The 22,567-nt window shown below is 48.6% G+C and overlaps 1 protein-coding gene across 1 annotated transcript; it reads right to left on the reverse strand.

Moving 5' to 3' along the window:
- Positions 1–694: 694 nt before the first annotated feature.
- On the reverse strand, positions 695–9,982 carry LOC144791540 (T-box-containing protein TBX6L-like). The gene is made up of 9 exons (XM_078666256.1): positions 9,964–9,982; positions 7,304–7,448; positions 6,175–6,277; positions 5,817–5,981; positions 5,111–5,257; positions 3,972–4,042; positions 3,654–3,745; positions 2,270–2,453; positions 695–1,106 (listed from the first exon to the last, which is right to left on the reverse strand). The coding sequence occupies exons 1-9, from the start codon at positions 9,980–9,982 to the stop codon at positions 695–697; spliced, it is 1,338 nt and encodes a 445-aa protein (XP_078522382.1).
- Positions 9,983–22,567: the final 12,585 nt, after the last annotated feature.

Raw genomic sequence — 22,567 nt, forward strand, 5'->3', positions numbered from 1 at the left:
CTGAAAATCAGCTTTCCCAATATGGGACATGGTGCGCTCGACGCCAAAATGATATTTTGGTTGAAACAAAAAAATCGTTTTGCCCTTACAGCTTGCACCCCCAGCTTCCATCAGCAGCACGAGGTAGCATTTCCCCCTCTACCCCTCCCACATCAGCACAGAGAGGCTGTGAGGTCAACAAGCACGTGATGCACGAAAGCACCTTTCTACTGGTGGTACCTTGGAACAAATGAAATGGGGAGAGCACTTTGCAATAAAGTGTATTAAGAAGCCCCCCCAAACAGGAACAGTCCCCTTCAGAAGGGAATATTTGAATGGAAACCTCCCTTTCCACCAACAAAAGTCCTGGCACTTTTTTTGGCTTCATTTCTCAAAGAAATGTGGTTCAGTCGCATGCATGGAAAGGTGCATTTGAGGCAATACGCGTCTCTGGGTTACGCACTCCTTCGCACCCAATAAGGACAGAGGCCATGCCCTGTGCAGGAAGTAAAAGCAGTCTGGCACAGGATTGTGTCTCTCAGAAGAGCATAGGATCTGTGCAACCCAACCTTCCAACTCAGGGTTCCAAGGGGGCAGATGCTTCATAGGCCAACACTGCGGCAGCAGCAACTGCTAATTCACCCCCTCATCCAGGTCAGTTGGGGTTCCAAGTGTCTGGTGGGTGGGGAGCTTTGGCCACTTCCACCTGGAGCGCTTACCAGCAGGAGTAGGGGAACAGCGGGTACTGGCTCCAGTCGGCCATGCTTCCATGTGGGTGCCCCGCTGGTGCCTGGGAGTTGTAGTCCGTTGGGAAGGGCGGGTAGCTGACTGGCCGGTACTGGCTCTGAGCCGGGTTCATCCACTGTCCCAGGCCTGGCTCGGCTCCGTAAGGGTTGTACAGAGGAGGCCGGAGCCCGGGCTTCCCGGCTGGCTCGGCAGACATGTTGTGGACTCCTGCCAGGTCATGTGCGGGGTGGAATGGGGGTAGAGCCCCGAAGCTTTCAGGGAGCTGCTTCACTTCCGGTTCCGGCACCTGAGCCACGTCTGCGGGGTGCGTTCTGCCTCGATATTCACCCAGAGGGGCACCTCGAGCCGGGGAATGGTGGGGCTCGGCCACATCCTGGAACCTGCACGGTGGGGGGTGGGAGAGAGGACAGGTGAGACCAGACCACTAACAAAGACTATACAATCACTAGGTAGAGAACTACACAAAGTCGTTGACCAAGAATCTCAACTCTTCCATCTAACTGTTTGCTTGTGTTTTATTTTTATTTTATGGAAGTGGAAGATGCCAGATAGTAATTGATAATGATTAGTCTTTTGACTTTACCTCCTGCGAACTGGACGGGTTCATCTTGCACAATGGATTGAACATGAGTAGAAAGGGCAGCACACTAATTTCACTGTTAGGCGATTAGATCGTCTAGACAAGAGAGCATGGGTACTCACAAACATTTACCCAGGGGCCAAAGTGGTGTGCAGAGGGGCCGCACTGATGCCAGCAGGGTGGCGGGAGGGGGTCTGGGCGGGTCATGGATAGTGTAAGGAGGTTCTAAAACATGTTAAACGGGCAAGCATTTATTTGCAGGTTAAAAAATGCTTGCCCATTTATTTAACATATTTTTCTAAAATTAGTGCTAGCAAAGAAACCGCAGCTGGTGTTGGTGTGCACCAAGGGGCCAACATTTTAAGGTCAAGAGGGCCGCAAGCGGCCCCAGGGCCGTACTTTGAGTATCACTGATCTAGAGACTAACTGTGGAACCAGCAGGCCGTTGTTGTTCAGTAGAAAGTAAAATCTAACCTAATATAGTTATGGTCTGTCTATGGAGTGAATCAGACACCTGTGATAAGCTGTTCACGGTGTTTCTTTAACTTTGTATATTGGGTTTATCCTTCTTTGTCAGCCATTTTGCAAGTCAGTCGTGTTGGGGGCTGCCCACTCTTAGCGGGCAAGCAATTGCTGATTACCAATTTGCTGGATAAAGCACCATTAACAACAGGTAGTTTGTCACCCAGGACCACCAGGACAGCAGAGGTAAGAGGCCACAGACCAAGTGCATTGAAAGGTCGTGGACCTCTAAAGTAAATCTGTGCATCACTAGGGACACTTAATTCTAAAAACACTTCACCATTTCAAATTCCCCGCCTTACGATTTTGGTGCTATTGCTAAGCAGTAATAGTACAATACAAAGGACAAAACATCAAGGTTTGCCCCCAGTTACAATAAAAACATTACACCTAGGGTTTCTGGAAAGCAATGGTACTACCCCCTGCGGGTGGCAGACTCACCGATACGCATTATAGGGGGACTGCGTTGGCACTTGCTGCTCTCTGGGAGGCGCTCTCTGCCCGCTAGAGTCTGGGGACCCTGGCTGGACTCTGTTGCCGCCATCTTGGTCCTGCCCCCATACGGGGAACCTGCCCACTTGGACCGGCCGAGTCTCCTCTTTCACTTGTATCGCTCGCAGAAGATCTATGTGGAAGAAAGAAAGGTGAGGGAACGGGAAATTCAAACATTGCTAGCAGAGTTTAGAGGTCGGGTTCTACCAAGGGTCAAGACATTTTAAGGCATTTTAAGTGGGCATCTGCACAGGGCCCCAACCTACCATGGTGCACACCCAGTGGGGTAATGAAACTTGAGGCCCCCACCCCTACAAAGTACATGGAGACACCCCCCCACCCCAACCCAGATCCAGTCAGGAGCTCTCAGACCAGGGGCTCGCCACCCGTGCACAATGCCAGAGGGAGCCCCCTGGAGCTTGGGGCTATTGTTATGCCCCTGGGCTACCCTGAAAAATTGAGCTTTTTCTATAGCTCACTTCTATGCATTTGTTTATCTCAACCTTCAACATATAGACGCAGACTTATTTAGAATTGTGTCACTTTCGTGATGCAGTCCAGAGGCAAAATCCTGTTTGCCATTACTAAGCCATGAGTGCTGCCTTTTGTTACTTGGCGTTGGGTACATGGGTGGATCATGGCCGTTGCCGTGTATCCACCTTGGTATTATGATGCAGCCCAGATTTACAACGTTTTGTAAACCTGAGTTTGCGCTAAGGCGTAATTAGGTGAATTATCTTCATTTTTCCTTGTTACTGCACACAGAGACAGAGGAATATGCCTTTGTGGATTCTTTTCGTGCAGGAAGGTGTCCCTTCCTGGAATAAAACCATCCTGCCTGTATGCAGACATACTATGGTGCAAGGGTGCCTGTATTGGTGCTAGACAGCAGGCAGTGCGCCAGAGCAAGAAGAGAGCAGATACACTCCATATCTTTGTACATATGGAGTATTTCTGCTCTCTCCTTTCACGCAACGCAAGGTCTCTTACTTTGCTGTGTTGTGTGAAATAATAGTAATTGTGCCCAATCATCCAATATTGTTAGGCAAAAAAGGGCTTGAATAAGTACACAATGCGTAAAACAAATTCAAAGTTGGTCAGAAAGGGGGCCCTAAAATATTTCTTGCCTGTGCCCACTAACATGACACTGAGCAGGGGATCTTTAGAGAATCCATTTGCTTCCAAAACCAGAGATAAACTCCTCTGGATGAAGACAGTCAACCTAGGGCAGCCCCGCTAAACCAGAGAGATTAGATCCAATATTCCAAACCAGAACTACTTAGCCAATGAGAAAGCAGAACCGACATTTCTGTCTGTAGAGGGCGCCCATTACCTGCGTCATTAGAGCAGCCATCCTCCTCTTCCAGCTTTCTCTTCTTTGGCTCCTTGGCGGGGCTGTTGCTGAGCTTTTTTGGGACACGTTCTCTGCAAACAGAACAAGTGTGTGTTTAGTTTAAGCACATAGATACGTCCAAAGCATGTCCTTTGGTCTTTGCATGGCTCTTTCAAACAGAAGTCACTGCGCCCCCCCCCCCACGTATAACGCGTGGACGAAACTGCGTTCCATTGATTAAGGAAGCCTAGTGTCAGTCAGGTGTGGAGAGCCCCGCCCACCTCCCCCTAGGGCATAGAAGACTTGCCAACCTCTTACCTTCTGCTGTTCTTCCCATGCTCCCGGAAACCCTTGGCAAAGGGGTTGTTTTCAATCTTGAGTTTTGTCACCTATGAAAAGGAACAAACAGAACACGGTCACACTTAGAAAGTGGCACATCTGAAAAGCGTATTAAAACCACAACATTATAACAACAGGTTTTATATAGTGCTTGGTACCGCGGCTTCTGGACTATAATTGATACTCATTTGATGAACCCCAGATAAACGGTCGAGCTGGCCATGCCAACATCAGATCACTGCAATGGACACATGATGCCGCGAGCCACCCCGTGGCCCCAGAGAGCCGGGGCCAGCAGATGGGCCCGGGAAGCCGGCTACCTGACTCTAGAGCAGATTCTGGGGGCAACATTAGAGAGTGAGAGAGGGTGATACCGGAGAGCAAGCAGGACATGTGTGTAAGCAGCAGACATTACCCGGGTGAGCATGGGATCGAGGGATCTACTGAACTGGTTGGTAAGGTAACTCAGTGGAGGCAAGAGGGTGGGGGGGGGGATATTTCTCTAAAAAAGAGTCCTCTTAAGGTTCAAATTGTCTCTTCAGGTCTCTTCAATAAAAATTACTGGAATGCCTTTTAAAATAAAAGTTTTTATCGAAAATGTACCCTTCGTAGTACTTTTTACTTCTGGCTAAAATCTTTTGTTGGAAACCTTTCTTAAAATGTAGCTGATCTTTCTGTAACAATATTATGGGATTAAATAAATGACTATTTGTATCTCCATTCTTGGAACATTTTGGTGCATGCTACTAAATCACAGGTCTCAGGCACAGGGGCCTGCACCTTGCCAAAAGGTGTAATGAAATAAGAAACGATGTAACAACACGGTGATGGTTTAAAATAGCTTCACTAAAATACTTTCTTTTTCAAGAAAAACTTTTTTATCAACCAGTTTGTTTTTCGACCAATAGTTTTCTATCACCTTTTTTTTTACTGTTCAAAGATTAAAAAATGCTAAGAGCTCGACAGGCTAATTGTAAAGCTAGCATTTACAAAGCTAACACTATGGAACAAGTGCTATGGTTGCTTTGAGGGATGGGGTGAAGGAGTAGGAAAACTGAGTCGCACCAAGATCCTGATGATGCAAGCACAGAGAGTGTCTTTCATTGGTCGCCCCTTACCATCTCATTCTGATAGGCAGTGACCGCGGTGAAGGTCGTCTCCGGGAAGGTGAACATCTGGAAGACGCCCCAGCGCATGCTGTAGAGGTCTTCGGCCTGCACCAGGTGGATGCGCGGCTTGTAGCGGTGCATGGAGTGGAGAATGACCTATGGGCAGAGAAGAAAGGGCCTGAGTTGAGAACATCAGCCTGTCTGTCTGGTGCTTCTGACGGCTGGTAGTGAAGGGAGAAAGTGGACCAATGGTCTGTCAGAATGTACACGTGCTGGTTGTATGTAAGTCACATTGATGTCCATCACCCCCGCGCACCCCGCCAATCAGAGCTTAATTTGTGCCAGGGCTCTTGTCAGGAGGCCACTGCAGCTTGCACCACATAGTGCCCCTGCCATGTTGCCAATGACAGTGACAACACAACTACTAACCATCACGCGACTACAGGTGTGACAATTGGACTATTACACGCCCCTAAAGATACAATAATGACTTGGGCAGCAGATAATAGTAATTTTTTATGTACATTTAACAAGTAACCGTTGTTGTAGTCATCTCTAAATTAGACAGACAGCGCCACCATGTGGCAGACTGTCACAAGCGCTGGTGTTGACAATTAAGTGCAGGTGCTGATCACCGTTAACCACCGGCTCAAATTAAGCACTGCTACTGACCCGTGTCACAGTCCCACAACCCTACAGGATTCATCGCTCTTACATGCCCTTGCTGGTCCAGGGTGTTGTTAGTCAGCTTGAGTTTATGGAAGGAGATGGACTCCTTCATCCAGTGGCTGCCAAGTGCGGGTGAGTCCGGGTGGATGTAGGTACGGCAGGGTGGCGGTGGCTCAGCCTTTCCTGCCACTTCCCACTTGTTCTTGTTCCACTGTTGGGGCAAAAGAAGCAGACGGGTCAGAGAAGGAGAAGAAAGTAGAGCAAGATAAAGGGAGAGGGAGGGAGGGAGACAGATGGGGGAAGGAGGAAAGAGTAGGGAGAGAATGAGAGAGAAGGGGAAGAGAAAGAGGGGAGAGCCACCCGTAGAGCGCCCCCCCTGAGGATCCATACAGAGCTCTGCATACCTTGTATCTGAGGGCGTCCAGGGGTACAAAGTCCACCAAGAGTATGTACTTGGCATAGGGCAGGAGTCCAGACAGCCTGATCTTGCACTGAGGAAACATACGCCTGGAGAAAAAAACCCACCAGATATCAGTGACCAGAAAGTTATTTATTTGGCTGTTAGGAGCGAGCATTAAAAGAACTTCAAGCAAAATGATTTCCTCTAAGTCCTCTCTCCCCATAAGGGGATTTTTGAAAAAGCCCTGTTATTATTACTGGGGGCCGCCATGTTGATTCGCTGGGACTTCTGCTTCCAAGGCGGGACTTCCCGTGATGGTGTAGCAAAGTCACCACTGAGGAGGCAGCGGCAGGAGGTCCAGCCACCTTCAACGGTGGTGCCCGGCAGCCATTTTGAAAAGTGAAAATGTAGAAGTCTGTCTCCCCAAAGGAAGTTCTTCAGAGCTTACGCCTAAGAGCGCTATATTGCCCTTGACTCATTCAGACTGCTCATCACATTGATCCAAACTATAATATCCTAAAATGTTTCTAGATGCGGTGAGCAGTTCTGGGATACAATTTAGAGGAACTCGGTCCAATAGTAACTTGCGTTTGAATAGCAAGCAATCTTTTAAATCGTGTTTTGCTATTCCACTGTACCAAGCACGGAATAAAAACCATAGGGGCAGGGGCCTAAAGTTTTTTCTTACGAACTTTCCACGATCGCTGCCGAATAACAAGGCTGCCACGTCTTCATCCTCCGCAGCCTCTTTCTTCCCCCTCTAATATTTACAAGTTTCTTTATCTAAGTCTTTCAAGTTCCTTTTCTATCTCCACTCCCCCTTCCTTCCCTTGTCACTAGTTTCCTGGGTTTGTTTTTTATCCCTTTTCCTCTTCTGCTGGATAAATAAAAAAAATAAGCCCTAAAAAAACTAGTGCCGGCCACCGGCACAAATTAAGCACTGCCACTGCCTAGAGGGGTGGGTTTGAGTGTGCACTGTACATATTGCACGAAAGGTTGGTAAATAAGCTGTACTAACATGACAAGACCGATAAGGTCTCTGCCCCATCTTGCCCACGTCACTGCGGCATGCACCATTCATACTCATAATGTCATCGCCCCCTCCCAGCCAGCCTCGCCCAGTCGCCACCGACCTCCCAGACTTGGTGATGATCATCTCCGTTCCTTCCTGGTGGAACTTGGTCCAGAGGTCGGCGTCCTCGAGCGTGGCCTCGACGGTGCTCTGGGGTGAAGAGGGGTCGTTCATCAGCAAGGCCGCATCGCAGGGGGGCTTGGTGTCTGCAGGAGGAAGGGAGAGGGTGAGCGGGACTCAGCAGATACACAGCACAAGCTTGGAATTATACAGGATGACCATACCCAGGCGTAGCTACGAGTGGTGCAGCAGGTGCAGTGACACCGGGGCCTGTGACACCGGGGCCTGGTGTCTGCAGGAGGAAGGGAGAGGGTGAGCGGGACTCAGAGCAGATACACAGCACAAGCTTGGAATTATACAGGATGACCATACCCAGGCACAGGCGTAGCTACGAGTGGTGCAACAGGTGCAGTGACACCGGGCCTTGGTGTATGCAGAGAGATGGGTGAGCGGGACTCAGAGCAGATACACAGCACAAGCTTGGATTTATACAGGGTGACCATACCCAGGCACAGGCGTAGCTACGAGTGGTGCAGCAGGTGCAGTGACACCGGGGCCTGGTGTCTGCAGGAGGAAGGGAGAGGGTGAGCGGGACTCAGCAGATACACAGCACAAGCTTGGATTTATACAGGGTGACCATATCCAGGCACAGGCGTAGCTACGAGTGGTGCAGCAGGTGCAGTGGCACCGGACCTTGGTGTATGCAGGGAGATGGGTGAGCGGGACTCAGCAGATACACAGCACAAGCTTGGAATTATACAGGGTGACCATATCCAGGCACAGGCGTAGCTACGAGTGGTGCAGCAGGTGCAGTGGCACCGGGGCTTGGTGTCTGCAGGCGGAAGGGAGAAGGTGAGCCGGACTCAGCATCAAATACACAGTGCATGCCTGGAGTTATGCAGCATACACCACATCCCGACGGGGGCGTTGCTACCAGTGGCGCAGCAGGTGCAGTGGCACCGGGGCCATTGAGCCCAGATTACTGCTGTGTTTTATACTTAACCAATAATACGCGGCATATGAACTGCTTGCCCTGGGCCCCACAGCACCCTAGCTACGCCACTGGACCCAGGAGGATTGGAAGCAAAACTTTGATAGTTGATAGGGAAAACGTGCTCCCCACATTGTGATGTTCCACAACCTCCACAAACTGTGTCAATGCGCCCCGGGCTCCTAGCCCTGCATCAATGTGCCCCGGGCCCCTCACACCCTGCCAATGTGCCCCGGGCTCCTCACACCCTGCCAATGTGCCCCGGGCCCCTCACACCCTGCCAATGTGCCCCGGGCTCCTCACACCCTGCCAATGTGCCCCGGGCCCCTCACACCCTGCCAATGTGCCCCGGGCTCCTCACACCCTGCCAATGTGCCCCGGGCCCCTCACACCCTGCCAATGTGCCCCTCACACCCTGCCAATGTGCCCCTCACACCCTGCCAATGTGCCCCGGGCTCCTCACACCCTGCCAATGTGCCCCGGGCCCCTCACACCCTGCCAATGTGCCCCTCACACCCTGCCAATGTGCCCCGGGCCCCTCACACCCTGCCAATGTGCCCCGGGCTCCTCACACCCTGCCAATGTGCCCCGGGCCCCTCACACCCTGCCAATGTGCCCCTCACACCCTGCCAATGTGCCCCGGGCTCCTCACACCCTGCCAATGTGCCCCGGGCCCCTCACACCCTGCCAATGTGCCCCGGGCTCCTTTTGGTACATCAATGTGCCCCGGGCCTCTCACTCCGTGTCAATGTGCCCCTGGCCCCTCACAAGGTGTCAATGTGCCCCGGGCCCCTCACAACGTGTCAATGTGCCCCGGGCCCCTCACACCGTGTCAATGTGCCCCGGGCCCCTCCCCGTGTTAGTGTCCCCCAAATTCCTCACTGTGTCAGTGAGTTCGAGTTTTACTCACAGTGCTATTTAAAGACGGGGCCATTCGTTCACAATTCCACCCCCAGCTCAACGGCTGCTCACCACGCGTAGGTATTCCTACAACCGATAGGATATTTCAATACATTTACAACTGTCGATTTGTTTCCGCTGACAAGCGTAAATCCAGGGTAACATGGCCATTGCCGCCTCCTTTTCGACATTCCGCATCGTGTAACCCCCTAAATCAAACGCGTTACCGCTCCCCAACATTTCACATCTCAGGGCGTTTAGCGGGAACGCGGCGGAACCTTATGGTGTACGTAACGCGTTCTTGAAAATTAACTAGTCACACATTGGCGAAGAAATGAATAATGAAGTAAAAATAAATAGATGGCCGATCTCCATTCGCAGTTCATGCTAGAATCAAAAGCACGCAGCGCCCAGATGGCCGCTCTCCAGGCGCATTTCAGCTATGGTAAAAAAAAAATGACCGGTCTCCATTTACAGTTTAGGCTAGAATAAAAATCACACAGCGCCCAGGTGGCCGGTTTCCAGGCGTATTTCATACAGTAGCAAAAACCAGACCCCAGCCTGGAGGTGCTCTCCATACTTTGGAAAGCCCCTCACGTTAGCACATTTTTCTCACGCAGTTTCCTACTTTCTTCTCACACAACATAACAAGCGCCTCGAGACGCGGTATTTGGCGCCTACTCAACGTTTGAGGCACTTTGGGCGAGTGGCCCTGACTTTTGTGCCCCAGAGAAGGTCTCCCTAAATTCCCCATTCCAGGAGGGACTTACCTGGCAGTGATGAGTACATCTTGTCCAGTGTGTCAGGGGCGCGTCCCGAGGGGTACCAAGTCCAGTGGTGGGTGAGAGGCCAGGAAGCGAATGGTCCTGTCCCAGGGAGGGCTGCGTCCCTTTGCTAATCCAGGGCTGAAGGCTGGTTTGTGAGTGCTGAGGGAAGGTGAGACCTGTTTTTATCACAGGCTAATGAGGGGGGAGGAGCGACCCGCCCCCCAGCCCCAATCCACTCGCCCTCAATGCACCCCCCTCCCCCCGGCTCTTTGATGTCTGCACAGGACAAAGGGAGGAAGGCCCATTCAGGGCTGGGATGAGGCGCATTTAAAAAAATTAACACAGCATTGGCACACAGGAAACCCCACGGGGGCAGGGTGCTCCGGCCCAGCCAGCAGACACTTTCAAATCCACAGAGCCCAGACGGCCGGGCACAGCCGAGCACGGGCAAGAGGAGCTTCGGGCAGCCCTGGCACGAAGCCACAGTGGGCAAGTGGAACATAGGTGAATGCACGGAGATGGTACAGAAAAAATGGGCGAATGGCGCACTGCGTACATCCTGGTACATTGCAGGGCACAACCAAAGTGGGCACGTGGTACTCCAAAGCCAACTTGGAACATCAGAGCGCACAGCTTATATGGGCAAGTGGAGCACCTGGTACACCTTGGCAGTTTACAGGGCACAGCCAGATGTGTAAGTGAAACTCCGCACTTGGTCACACTTGGCACAGGTGTCTGACCATGGCATGAGGCGCACTCGGGCAACCGGGCGGATTGCAGAGAAAACATAAAAAAAAACTGGCACCAATGCCAAGCTGGCAGACTACGGAGCATGGTAAAACTGTTTCTGGTGCAAGCGGACTCTGCAGAGCGGGGGTTAAAGGACAACCACGTGACCAGGGCAAACCAGGGCAGGATGCAGGGCACTCACAGTAGGACCGGGCACCTGGCGCACTACCCTGGGCAGAGTGTAGGGCAGAGGTAAGAAGTAGGGTTGGTCTGGACCTACTGCAGGCGAGAGAAACCCTTATAAAGGTGCCCCTAGACTCGGGGCAGAGGCAGGCATGTGAGAGCCATACCAGCCTCTCTGGGTGGCACTGTTGGCACAGCGCCCTCTCACCCACGCTGCTTTGACACTTCACTTCATCCCCCCACACAGGAACATGCAAGCTCAGGCCCGGTACATGCATGTTACATGCAGACTGTCACGGGGGCCGCCAGGGTTGGAGCCCCCTCGCCAGGGTCTAGCTTTGTCAAGCGCTGTGCCAGGCCACGGTGCCCTCCTGTGCCACCCTGAGAGGGCACCACACCCACACCTGGATACACTGACAGCCAGCACTCCCTTCGCCATTTTTGTGGGTTATGAAACAGCAGCAGGGACCCTAAAAGTCGAAACAAGTAACCTTGAGCTGTCCTGCAGCCGGTTTAATATCATATTCGATGTGACATCACAGAAAGGCCGCGCGACCCTCTGCCCAGCTGTCCTGATGGCTTGGCACGAGCTGCAGCAGCGAAACTTACTTCTATGCATCCGTAAACTAAAAAATAACAAGAATAAATCGTCGGTTTTGTAAGTAGGAAAATGCCATTTCATATGCACATTTGATATACACGTGTTAGGTACAATTTGCATTCACGCGAATGCCCTAAACTACAGTAACGCTGGAAAGAACCGCAGCGCTACATGGCAAAAAATATATATATATAAAAATAAACTGCAACAATCTGTGAGAGATGGATATAATTGTACAGAATCTACATGAAATGGATAGAATGATCCAAAATCTCCCTCGCATTGATAAAAGTGCGATACATAGTCTTAAAATCGATATATTTTCATTGAATGCTGAACTAAACACAGTGGGGGTTATTTACGAGCCCCCGTTGCCCCGCAGGTGCGTCACTTTTAATTTGGAAAAAAAGTGACGTACCAGCGCGCAAGGGTCTTGTAAATAAGCCCCTATGTTCCCAAAATGCATGGAATCACAGCACATATGTCGAAACATATATGTGTGTATAGATTTCTCACACACACGCACGCGCGCGCTTGGACGACCCTCATGAACTAACATTAAGTTGCAAAAAATGTCCTTTAACTGGTTTTAAAAAACCCTGTCTGTCTGAAATGTTTTGATTCAACTAAATATCCCTGAATAATTGATCTTAATTAAACAGCCGCTCCACTTAAAGGACTAAATCGTCCCCGTCCCCCCAGTTCATTCTGGAATGGTGCATACGTGTCATAAATCTAATAATATTGACAGAGCACAGCTCCTTCCGGGTGATAACGTGCTCGTGGGTGATATCCCAGCAATACCCCTCACGGAGAGAGACAGTCTCTGAAATCCATGTAAATGCCCAGACCAATATGTATTATTTGACGGTACCACGCCATTCTTTAATTCCTAACATACCGCCAAATTATTCTGGAATTATTTAACTGTAGCGCCCACCACCCTAGCGCCTAAAATGACCAGGGATCGCTCTGAGAATAAGTGGATTGTACACACCGCACTTTAACGCCTAAAATGGCAACAAGTCAACTTGCAAATCATCTAAGTGTTTCCTCTACTCTTGTAACAACTAACATTACACCCAAACACCCTGACACGGAGTCAAGGGCGCCGCAGCGCCATTTAACGCCTGAAATTGCTCCGAGTCACCGCACAATGACCGCAGCTGCACCGCACCGCACCGTACTTTAACGACTGACGCTACCTCGAATTACCGCAGACATAATTTAGCCCGTCGCCCCAAAATTGTACGCCTAGAATGAGCGTATATTGGGGCATATTATCAAGACAGGCAAAGCGGCGATAATTGTATCGCCTGTCTTGGTAATATGCCCCATTGTCCTGAAATTAAGTTCACTCCACAACATAATCGTTAATACTGAAAACCTCGAAGTGCCCTAAAATTAATGGAGATGCAATATACCGGAGTCTAAATTCAAAACTTACCCCAAATCCATTAAATGATGTTAACTGCCCCCACGACGCCATTTGAAGCTAACAAAATGATTCCATCTCACACTTGGATAAATCTAACTAAACCACACCACATTTTAACACGTTTTAAGTCAAAAATGGTCCTAATATTAATTTAACTGCACCACGCAACCCAGGAAAGTAAAAAATAGCCCAAAACACACCCACAATTTATCTGCACTACACTGCCGCTTTTATCCCAAAATACTCTGACACGAGCGTAACTGCACTGCTATTAACCCCTAAAACAACCGAGATTTATGGAAACATGAATGTTACTTCACCACAGTACGGTACACCGCTCACAGCATCACCCGATTTGCCCTGAAACACATTTTACTGTCCGCCTGCCTGACTCATAACGCCGGAAATGACCACAGACAACCGGGAGATTATTCTAAACGCATAACACCAAAGGATTATGAAATTAATTACATATTTTACGTCACGGTGTAACGAATATATTACAGTACAGCTCCCTATAGGCCATACCACGACTCGTAACGGTCGTGTAATAGGAAAAAAGTACCAAAAGAAGCAGAAACTGTACTAGGTGCCCAGGAAATTAGTGCAGACGCCATTTTTAGGGGGTCGCATTTTTATGCATGACTAACTCGATCCGAGGGTGTTTTAGCGTTCTACATGAGCACCAGTTACATTACACAAGGAGGCATTAATGTTTCTTTCTTTCTTTGGTAGGCACGGGGACATTAAGAGATGTGCCCAGAATCACAGGATGTTGAGCAGACGCCGAGATTCACCTGTTCCCAGCTCCAGAGTCGGCCGCTCTGGACAGCCTCCACACGGTGATGGCCCTGCTGTGGTTGAGAAAGGCTTTCCAAATGTGTATTTCTCCGAAAATAACCGATCACAGCTTGCTTTCAGGTAATTGTTTATTGTTATAAATATGTCCTGAACACCAATATTCGATCGTTTTAGTGAAGCAGTTTCTCGCGGTAGCGCTTCAAAAACACTGCGCATTTGTGTGAGACATTGGCGGTTTCGAAGAGCTGCGAATGCGATGTTCGTTGTTGTTTTCTGTTTTTTTAACTACACCTTAACGGTACCTTTTTTGTTATCGGCCCCGAGAGGATGAAAGGCGGAATTGACACACGCAGGATTCTAACCTGTGGCATGCAGCTTATGCTTGAGTTTCAGCTGCAGGAGCATTAGCCCTTGGGACTAGCGTGCATGCGCCGGGGTGATACAGATTCCCTATCTCTAGCCTTGAGTTAATTGGCAGGCAGCCGGGTGCCCAGGGGTACTGTACCCTTCTGGCCAGTGTTGGGGATTCTGCAGGCAGGTGGTACAACAACCACGGGCACATGTGAGGGAACATGACGCCAGGCGGTGCGGTTCAAGGTTACACAGCAAGCAGACACACGGGAACAAGCCAGGGGTGAGCTTCTGTGCGGGATGTTAGCCCCCGCACTCCCCTCTGTCACAATTCGTTAGGTCTTGAATAGATGGCCTATACTCTGTTACCTAAAGTGCCTAATCGGGGAACGTGTGCATACTAAGTCCCAGCTCAGTTAATTTACACACTGCCTGATCCTGGGCATACGTGAAAAGTGATTCAACGTTCTGGTCTGGGTCCAGAGAGCCATCCACTAAATGACTGGTCCCTTCACACGATGTGTGATCTTCGACAAGTCACTCCATGCCAGGGTCTCAGTTCCCGGGGGGGTTGGGGGTGGGGGGGGGTTATTGTCCGCACCAGACCCTGGCCATGTTGTCAACATCCACATAAACTCTATAATAATTGTACTGAAATGTTTATCAGAAGGTTAATAAAGTATGGACATATAAAAAAAAGACATTCAAAAATGTAAAACGCTCTGGAAATGTGAAAGAATTTGACCTTGAAGGATAAAAATGAAGATGGAAGACTGATCTGGATTCGGGGAACCAGCAAAGGGCCAGGGGATGTTGTCCGGAGGATAGAAGCCTCACCTGGAGCACTGGTGCGCACAAAAAGAGCACGACTTGGGAGCAAATACGCACACTGTGTCCTGGAGTCTAAATAAAATTAAAGTTTGAAAAGTTCTAACCATTCCATTAAAATTACGATTTCCGCTTGAATATTTCAAAACTCCAACCATTGCATTGACACATTAAAATTCCGGTTTCTGCATGTTTTGTGTTTGTAAATTAAATAAAACATTTCATAGCTTTTTTATTTGATGTATCATTGTTTGTGTTTCTTTGTGTGTTCTTTTGGGGTTCAAGTCATAGAATTAGCTTAGGTGCGGTGTCTCCGCCTTCCAGGAGTGATTCACTGGAAGCGCCAAACCAAAAGGTTAAGAACCAATGGGCTAGGCGCTATAGTAGAGATGGAATTGCCATTCGTGTTTCAACGGAACAGACAAGGGGTGGTGCTTCCTGCACATCTAAAGTGTTGCTGTGTAGGAAATGTAAACACACAAAGCGGAATAAACAGAACCAGTGCACAAGCCCTCTTAGGAGGATGACCCCCAGAGCTGTATGAGGGCCTTACACTGTCACGGGCTTGAAGGGTGTCACCCACCACAAATACCTAGCTTCACTCTGCTGGGAGATACCGTCGGCTGAAAGGCATACTTACATCAACCCATTGCATTCTGGGAGTTGTAGTCCTGGTTCATATCAATGAACCAGTTGGACTAAAATTACAAATTACAATGGTTTGATGGAGGGAAAGGCTGGAGTGAAACATCAGGTGTCCGAGGACCTCGAGTCGGTCTTTAGCCTCAGGGCCGGTGCTTCAGACTTTATGCAGCTGTTGAAAGTGCCAGGCTTTACTGGGGAAAACGAAAAATGCAATATAGTAACGTGAACTGCCACCGCCAGTCACAAACATCAGTTTGTGAGGGACAGCTTCTACTGAGAGAGTGACACCCAGGGTCAGACAGACCTATAGGGCCACCAGGCAGTGGCGGGCGGGCTGGTTTGTCAGTTCAGTCTCTGGGCTGTTTGTGGACCCCTTTCATGGTCTGGTGGGCTAGTTTTTACTCTTGACTTTACTAATATTAAAACTAGCTTCTGCAGTCGCCCAGCCCTCCCTGGGGCAGAACTGGAGGGAAGCGGGAAAGGGAATATATGAAACTGTGGCAAAAAGGGAACCATGCTGACAGGTTCATGAAAGATATTGCAAACCAGTCGCACGCGTACCCATGAGGGCACTCCTGATTGTACCCATGAGGGCACTCCTGACTGTACCCAGGAGTGTGCCCATGAGTGCACTCCTGACTGTACCCATGAGGGCACTCCTGACTGTACCCATGAGTGCACTCCTAACTGTATCCATGAGTGCACTCCTGACTGTACCCAGGAGTGTACCCATGAGTGCACTCCTGACTGTACCCATGAGGGCACTCCTGACTGTACCCAGGAGTGTGCCCATGAGGGCACTCCTGACTGTACCCAGGAGTGTGCCCATGAGTGCACTCCTTACCCATGACGGCACTCCTGACTGTACTCATGAGTGTACCCATGAGTGCACTCCTAACTGTATCCATGAGTGCACTCCTGACTGTACCCAGGAGTGTACCCATGAGTGCACTCCTGACTGTACCCATGAGGGCACTCCTGACTGTACCCAGGAGTGTGCCCATGAGGGCACTCCTGACTGTACCCAGGAGTGTGCCCATGAGTGCACTCCTTACCCATGACGGCACTCCTGACTGTACTCATGAGTGTACCCATGAGTGCACTCCTAACTGTATCCATGAGTGCACTCCTGACTGTACCCATGAGTGTACCCATGAGTGCACTTCTGACCGTACCCATGGGTGTGCCCAGGAGTGTACCCTGACTGTACCCAGCATGAGAGTACCCAGCATGAGAGTACCCAGCTTGAGTGTACACAGGAGTGTACCCAAACTGTACCCAGGAGTGAACCCAAGACTGTACCCAGGAGTGTACCCAGCATGAGTGTACCCATGATTGTACCCAGGAGTGTACCCAGGAGTATACACATATGTGTATCCAGGAGTGTATCCAGGAGTGTACCCAGCAGTGTACCCATGAGTTTACCCAGCAGTGTACTCAGGAGTATACATATATGTGTATCCACAGTGTACCCATGAGTGTACCCTCCATGAGTGAACCCAGCAGTTTACCCAAGAGTATACACATATATGTATCCAGGAGTGTACCCAGCAGTGTACCCAGCAGTGTACCCAGGAGTGTACCCAACAGTACACCCAAGAGTATACATATATGTGTATCCAGCAGTGTACCCATGAGTGTACCCTCCGTGAGGGTACCCAGCAGTGTACCCAGGAGTATACACATATGTGTATCCAGGAGTGTACCCAGCAGTGTACCCAACAGTACACCCAGGAGTATATATATATATATATATATATATATGTGTATCCAGCAGTGTACCCATGAGTGTACCCTCCGTGAGGGTACCCAGCAGTGTACCCAGGAGTATACACATATGTGTATCCAGGAGTGTACCCAGCAGTGTACCCAACAGTACACCCAGGAGTATATATATATATATATATATATGTGTATCCAGCAGTGTAACCATGAGTGTACCCTCCATGAGTGTAGCCAGCAGTGTACCCAGGAGTATACACATATGTGTATCAAGGAGTGTACCCAGCATGAGTGTACCTGGCATGAGAGTTCCGAGCATGAGAGTACCCAGCTTGAGTATACACAGGAGTGTACCCTGCCTGTACCCACGAGTGAACCCCTGACTGTAGCCAGGAGTGTACCCATTAGTGTACCCAGCATGAGTATACCCAGGAGCATACACATATGTGTATCCAGGAGTGTACCCATGAGTGCACCCTCCATGAGTGTAACCTGACTGTACCCATGAGTGTACCCAACTGTGTGCCCATACGTGTACTCCAGAGTGTACCCCTGAGTGTACCCATGAGTGTACCCAGGAGTGCTCCCTGACTTGTACCCATGAGTGTACCCAGCATGAGTGTACACAGCATGAGTATACACAGGAGTGTACCCACGAGTGAACCCATTAGTGTACCCAGCATGAGTATACCCAGGAGCATACACATATGTGTATCCAGGAGTGTACCCATGAGTGCACCCTCCATGAGTGTAACCTGACTGTACCCATGAGTGTACCCAACTGTGTGCCCATACGTGTACTCCAGAGTGTACCCCTGAGTGTACCCATGAGTGTACCCAGGAGTGCTCCCTGACTTGTACCCATGAGTGTACCCAGCATGAGTGTACACAGCATGAGAGTATACACAGGAGTGTACCCACGAGTGAACCCATTAGTGTACCCAGCATGAGTATACCCATGAGTGTACCCAGCATGAGTGTACCCATGAGTGTACCCAGCAGTGTGCCCATAAGTGTACTCCGGAGTGTACCCCTGAGTGTACCCATGTGTGTATCCAGGAGTGTACCCATCAGTGTACCCCTGACTGTACCCATGAGTGTGCCCACATGTCTACCCAGCAGTGTACCCAGGAGTGAACACAGAAGTCTACCCTTGACTGTACCCCGGAGTGTACCCATGAGTGTACCTATGAGTGGACCCAGGAGTGAACCCCTGACTGTACCCAGGAGTGTACCCATTAGTGTACCCAGCATGAGTGTTCCCATGAGTGTACTCAACAGCAGTGTGCCCATAAGTGTACTCCGGAGTGTACCCCTGAGTGTACCCATGTGTGTGTCCAGGAGTGTACCCATGAGTGTACCTAGGATTGTACCCATGAGTGTGCCCACATGTCTACCCAGCAGTATAAGGGATATCAAAAAAAGGGAGTGAAGAGGTGGTGCCACTCAGCACCGCGGTGGGCTAATCCTCCTCTTGCGAAAGTACGAATAATCAACAAAGACCACCTGAAATTCAATCAGTAGGTATTCTAGTGTTGCTGGAATACACTTAGTGTGTTAAGATACCCCTCACACACCAAAAGGGCCCTTGGTGTCATGCTTCATCATCGGGGTCTTCCCGCCCCCGCTGCGGGACGGGGCAGTGCTGCGACAAGCGACTACGCAGGAGCACCTTTAAATTGTGAGTACTATGTGAGTGAAATGAGGTGAGTGTCAGTGGGGTCAGGAGTGTTTTTACAAGTGAAGTTAAAAAATACCTGGCCTAGTGGTAGAAAAAACTGTTTAATAGGCACTGGCTGGTATTGTTAAAAGGGGTGAGGCGGACAGCAAAGGCGGGTTACTAAGCTTGCTCTCCTGTGTGGGTCAACATGTTTCGGGGCGACATGCCCCTTCGTCAGGACCGGGTATAGATCCCCCTGTCACTCACTAATGTTCTACCACAATATGGGAGTGTAATGTATTATCAATGTGTATAAATATATTTTATAGATGATTACCACGGAAGCCACTGACGAAGGAGGAAGCACCGAGGTGCTGGGGATCACTGGACCCCACTTACCCTTCGCCCAGCGCTGGCTCATGGGGCATTGTCTCCTTATTTCAAAAGCTTACAACGACAGAAATTCTGATTTAGCTAGAATACGTATATCTATAAAACTGTAAACCCCGGTTAAAGTTAACTCGAGCCTCAGCATCACAAAATGGATGCTGCCACCACAGACACAAGTCTGACCTCCTGCTGCTGGGAGTCCTTCCAGCAACAAAGAGACCCCGGGGGGGAAAAACCCGCCGAGGTAACCGGAAAAAACTTACCCGTAACCAAACCCAAGAGAAACAACAGACGGAAATAAAACCAGATGACAATTTGGTCATCAATATTTCGGCTACCACATTGTCGACTCTGGAAATCAAAACACTACAAAAGGGTCAATCCTTCGTGCCAACCACTTCGTCCAACACTTTGGAATTGGAAGTCAGTACCTTCAAACTGATACGCAATATCCGTTTGAGACATTACTTTGAGAACATTTGCCAGACACCTAAACTTGATGATGATATGCTGAGAGGTCTCCGACCGCATAGTACCTTTTTGGCTCCCCAGAGCCACAAAATTATTGATGCCTTTGAGAATCTAGTGAGACAAGAAATAGCTCATTTACCTTTCCAATCCCATGTGAAACATGGCAACTGGTCCAAAAAAGAAAGGGATATATTAAAGAATCTCGCGGATAACCCTATGATTACCTGCATGAATGCTGATAAAGGTGGAGCATTAGTGGTTATGGATACCGCCTTTTACCAACGAAACATTGAGGCTCACATTAATGATTCTAATGTATATGATTTTCTACCGGGAGACCCTACCTTAGAGTTCTCAAAGAAACTGATTGAAATTATCAATACATCTTTTGACAATGGCACCATCGACGACAGGACGAGAAGATATCTCACTCCCATCAACCCTAAACCTCCCACGATGTATATGCTTCCTAAGATGCATAAGCATGCGACTCAACCTCCATTCCGTCCAATTGTGTCTACCAGAGGCAGCATCCATGAGAATACGGGTAAATTTCTGGATAAGTATTTACAACCATTTGTTCTGAAATCAAAGTCACATGTACGTGATACCACAGACTTTCTTGTCAAACTTGAACCGATTATGAATATCCTCAGAAACACCGAGTTGATTATGTGTACGGTGGACGTATGTTCACTCTATACCTCCATCCCCCATGATGGAGGGATGGAAGCGATTGAACAAACACTGATGACTTCCAATTTGGATCAAGACCTACAGGTCTTTCTGATGCAATTGACTATGTACACCTTATATCATAGCTACTTCAACGTACAAGACAAATGGGTACTCCAACTGAACGGGACTGCCATGGGAAATTCGGCAGCTCCTTGTTATGCTAATATCTATATGCAAGTGTTTGAAGAGTCTCATATTCTATCTCAAAATGACTGGCTACTACATGGAAAAATGTACCTTCGGTACATAGATGACATTTTCCTGCTATGGGCAGGCTCTACTGAAACCCTTACCACCTTTCTTGAGTCTTGGAATAACGTTAATGAACGTATCCAGTTCACCTGGGAATACAGTGATAAATGCGTCCACTACCTTGATGTTGAAATACATCGTGACATCACAGACTGGCATACGACGATTTATCGCAAACCTACCGATAGGAACTCCATATTACACTACAGCAGTTTTCATCGACCTGGCCTTAAAAACAATTTACCTTATGCACAACTGTTAAGAGTGAAACGCATAGTGTCTAAAGAACAGGAATGTAAACAAGCCCTCAGAAACACATTGGAACGTTTGAAAGCACGGGGCTATCCCACACCCATCTTGGATCTAGCCATGCAGCGAACTGACAAATGTGTGAGAGCACAACTTTTGAAATCCAAACCAAAAAAAACTTCAGACAGAATGGTGGTTGTCTCGAAATACTCTAAACTGTCGAATCAGTTTCAACACATCATTCGGAAACATTGGCCCATCCTTGTTATGGAACCTGATTTCAATGGTTTGTTTAACCAACCACCCATGTTTGCATTCACTAGAGGCCGCAATGTCAAGGAGTTATTGAACCACCCAACAGCAACTTCATCCTCACTTATTTACAATGGTCTAAAGCCCTGCTACAATTGTAGTAACTGTGGGAACTGTATCCCAGGCAACAAAACGACTCATCCTTTGAAGGGACATACCATAAAACTGAAAGTCAATGCCACGTGCAATAGCAGCAATGTCATCTATATGCTCAAATGCCCTTGTGGCAAGTGCTATATTGGTCACACGGAAAGAAAGATTCGAGTACGAATCTTGGAACATAAAAGCAATATACGCACACAAAACATGAAATCCAGTGTGGCTACCCATTTTTTGGAACACAGACATAGTGTGGCGCAATTGAAGTTTCTAATTCTTGAGCAGGTTAAAATCACCAGCAACAACAAGAACACTCTATTGAAAAGAGAGAACTTTTGGATCCGCTTTATGTCCACCATGGCACCGAACGGCCTCAATGACCGCATGGAATTTTTGTGTTATCTTTAAATATATCTTTGCTTAACTCCGTATCTACATGTCTTTTATATGTTTGTATGTTTATCTGTCGATGCACCCATTATTTCTGCATGTTTTCACATCAGCTTTATATGAGTACTGGAGTTTGTATCTATATGTTTGTTACAGATTTGTTCTTCTATATGTTCATTGATTCATCATTTTTGCATGTTTTTATTGTTTTGTGCTTCTATGTTTATTTCACCACTCTAAGATGGCCGCTAATATGGTGATGACTGGTGTTTGCAGCACATGGGGTAGTCCTTCGTTTCTTTCTTGCATGCATTTTTCACGGACCTTTGATTTAATGAGCACTCACGCTCTTACTTTCTTGACGATTCACCGCTTTTGACGACTCCTTGCTGAGTCGCTTGTTCATCCGCAATCTGTAAGTACCGAGTGGGGGATTGTTATTTAGCCCCTGTCTGTTGACAGGCACAGACTGTATTGCACGAGGGTATTTTAAAACGCACTGGTTACATTTGTTTGTAACACACATTTTTCTCCTGAAAACGGAGCATGTTCACTGTGGGATATTTCGAGCACCTGCACTTTCACTCTTGTTTGTGGCGAACTTGGTTTGGTTACAATTATGTCCAGCTTTATTGTTATCAGTATTAGCATGTTTATTCAGCATGTTTATATATGCATTCATGATAACGTTATTGGTTCACATGACGTATTTTATTTTATTCACGTGTATGAATACACAGTAGAATGT

The sequence above is a fragment of the Lissotriton helveticus genome, chromosome 11 (genome assembly GCF_964261635.1).
Source record: "Lissotriton helveticus chromosome 11, aLisHel1.1, whole genome shotgun sequence".
NCBI lineage: Eukaryota > Metazoa > Chordata > Amphibia > Caudata > Salamandridae > Lissotriton > Lissotriton helveticus.

What these genes read in the sequence shown, in the direction of transcription:
- LOC144791540 (XM_078666256.1), bottom strand. An exon ending in TGGACGCCCTCAGATACAAG is followed by an intron (nt 5,982 to 6,174) that starts GTATGCAGAGCT and finishes TTGCCCCAACAG; the next exon opens with TGGAACAAGAACAAGTGGGA. An exon ending in TGGCTGCTCTAATGACGCAG is followed by an intron (nt 2,454 to 3,653) that starts GTAATGGGCGCC and finishes TCTTCCACATAG; the next exon opens with ATCTTCTGCGAGCGATACAA.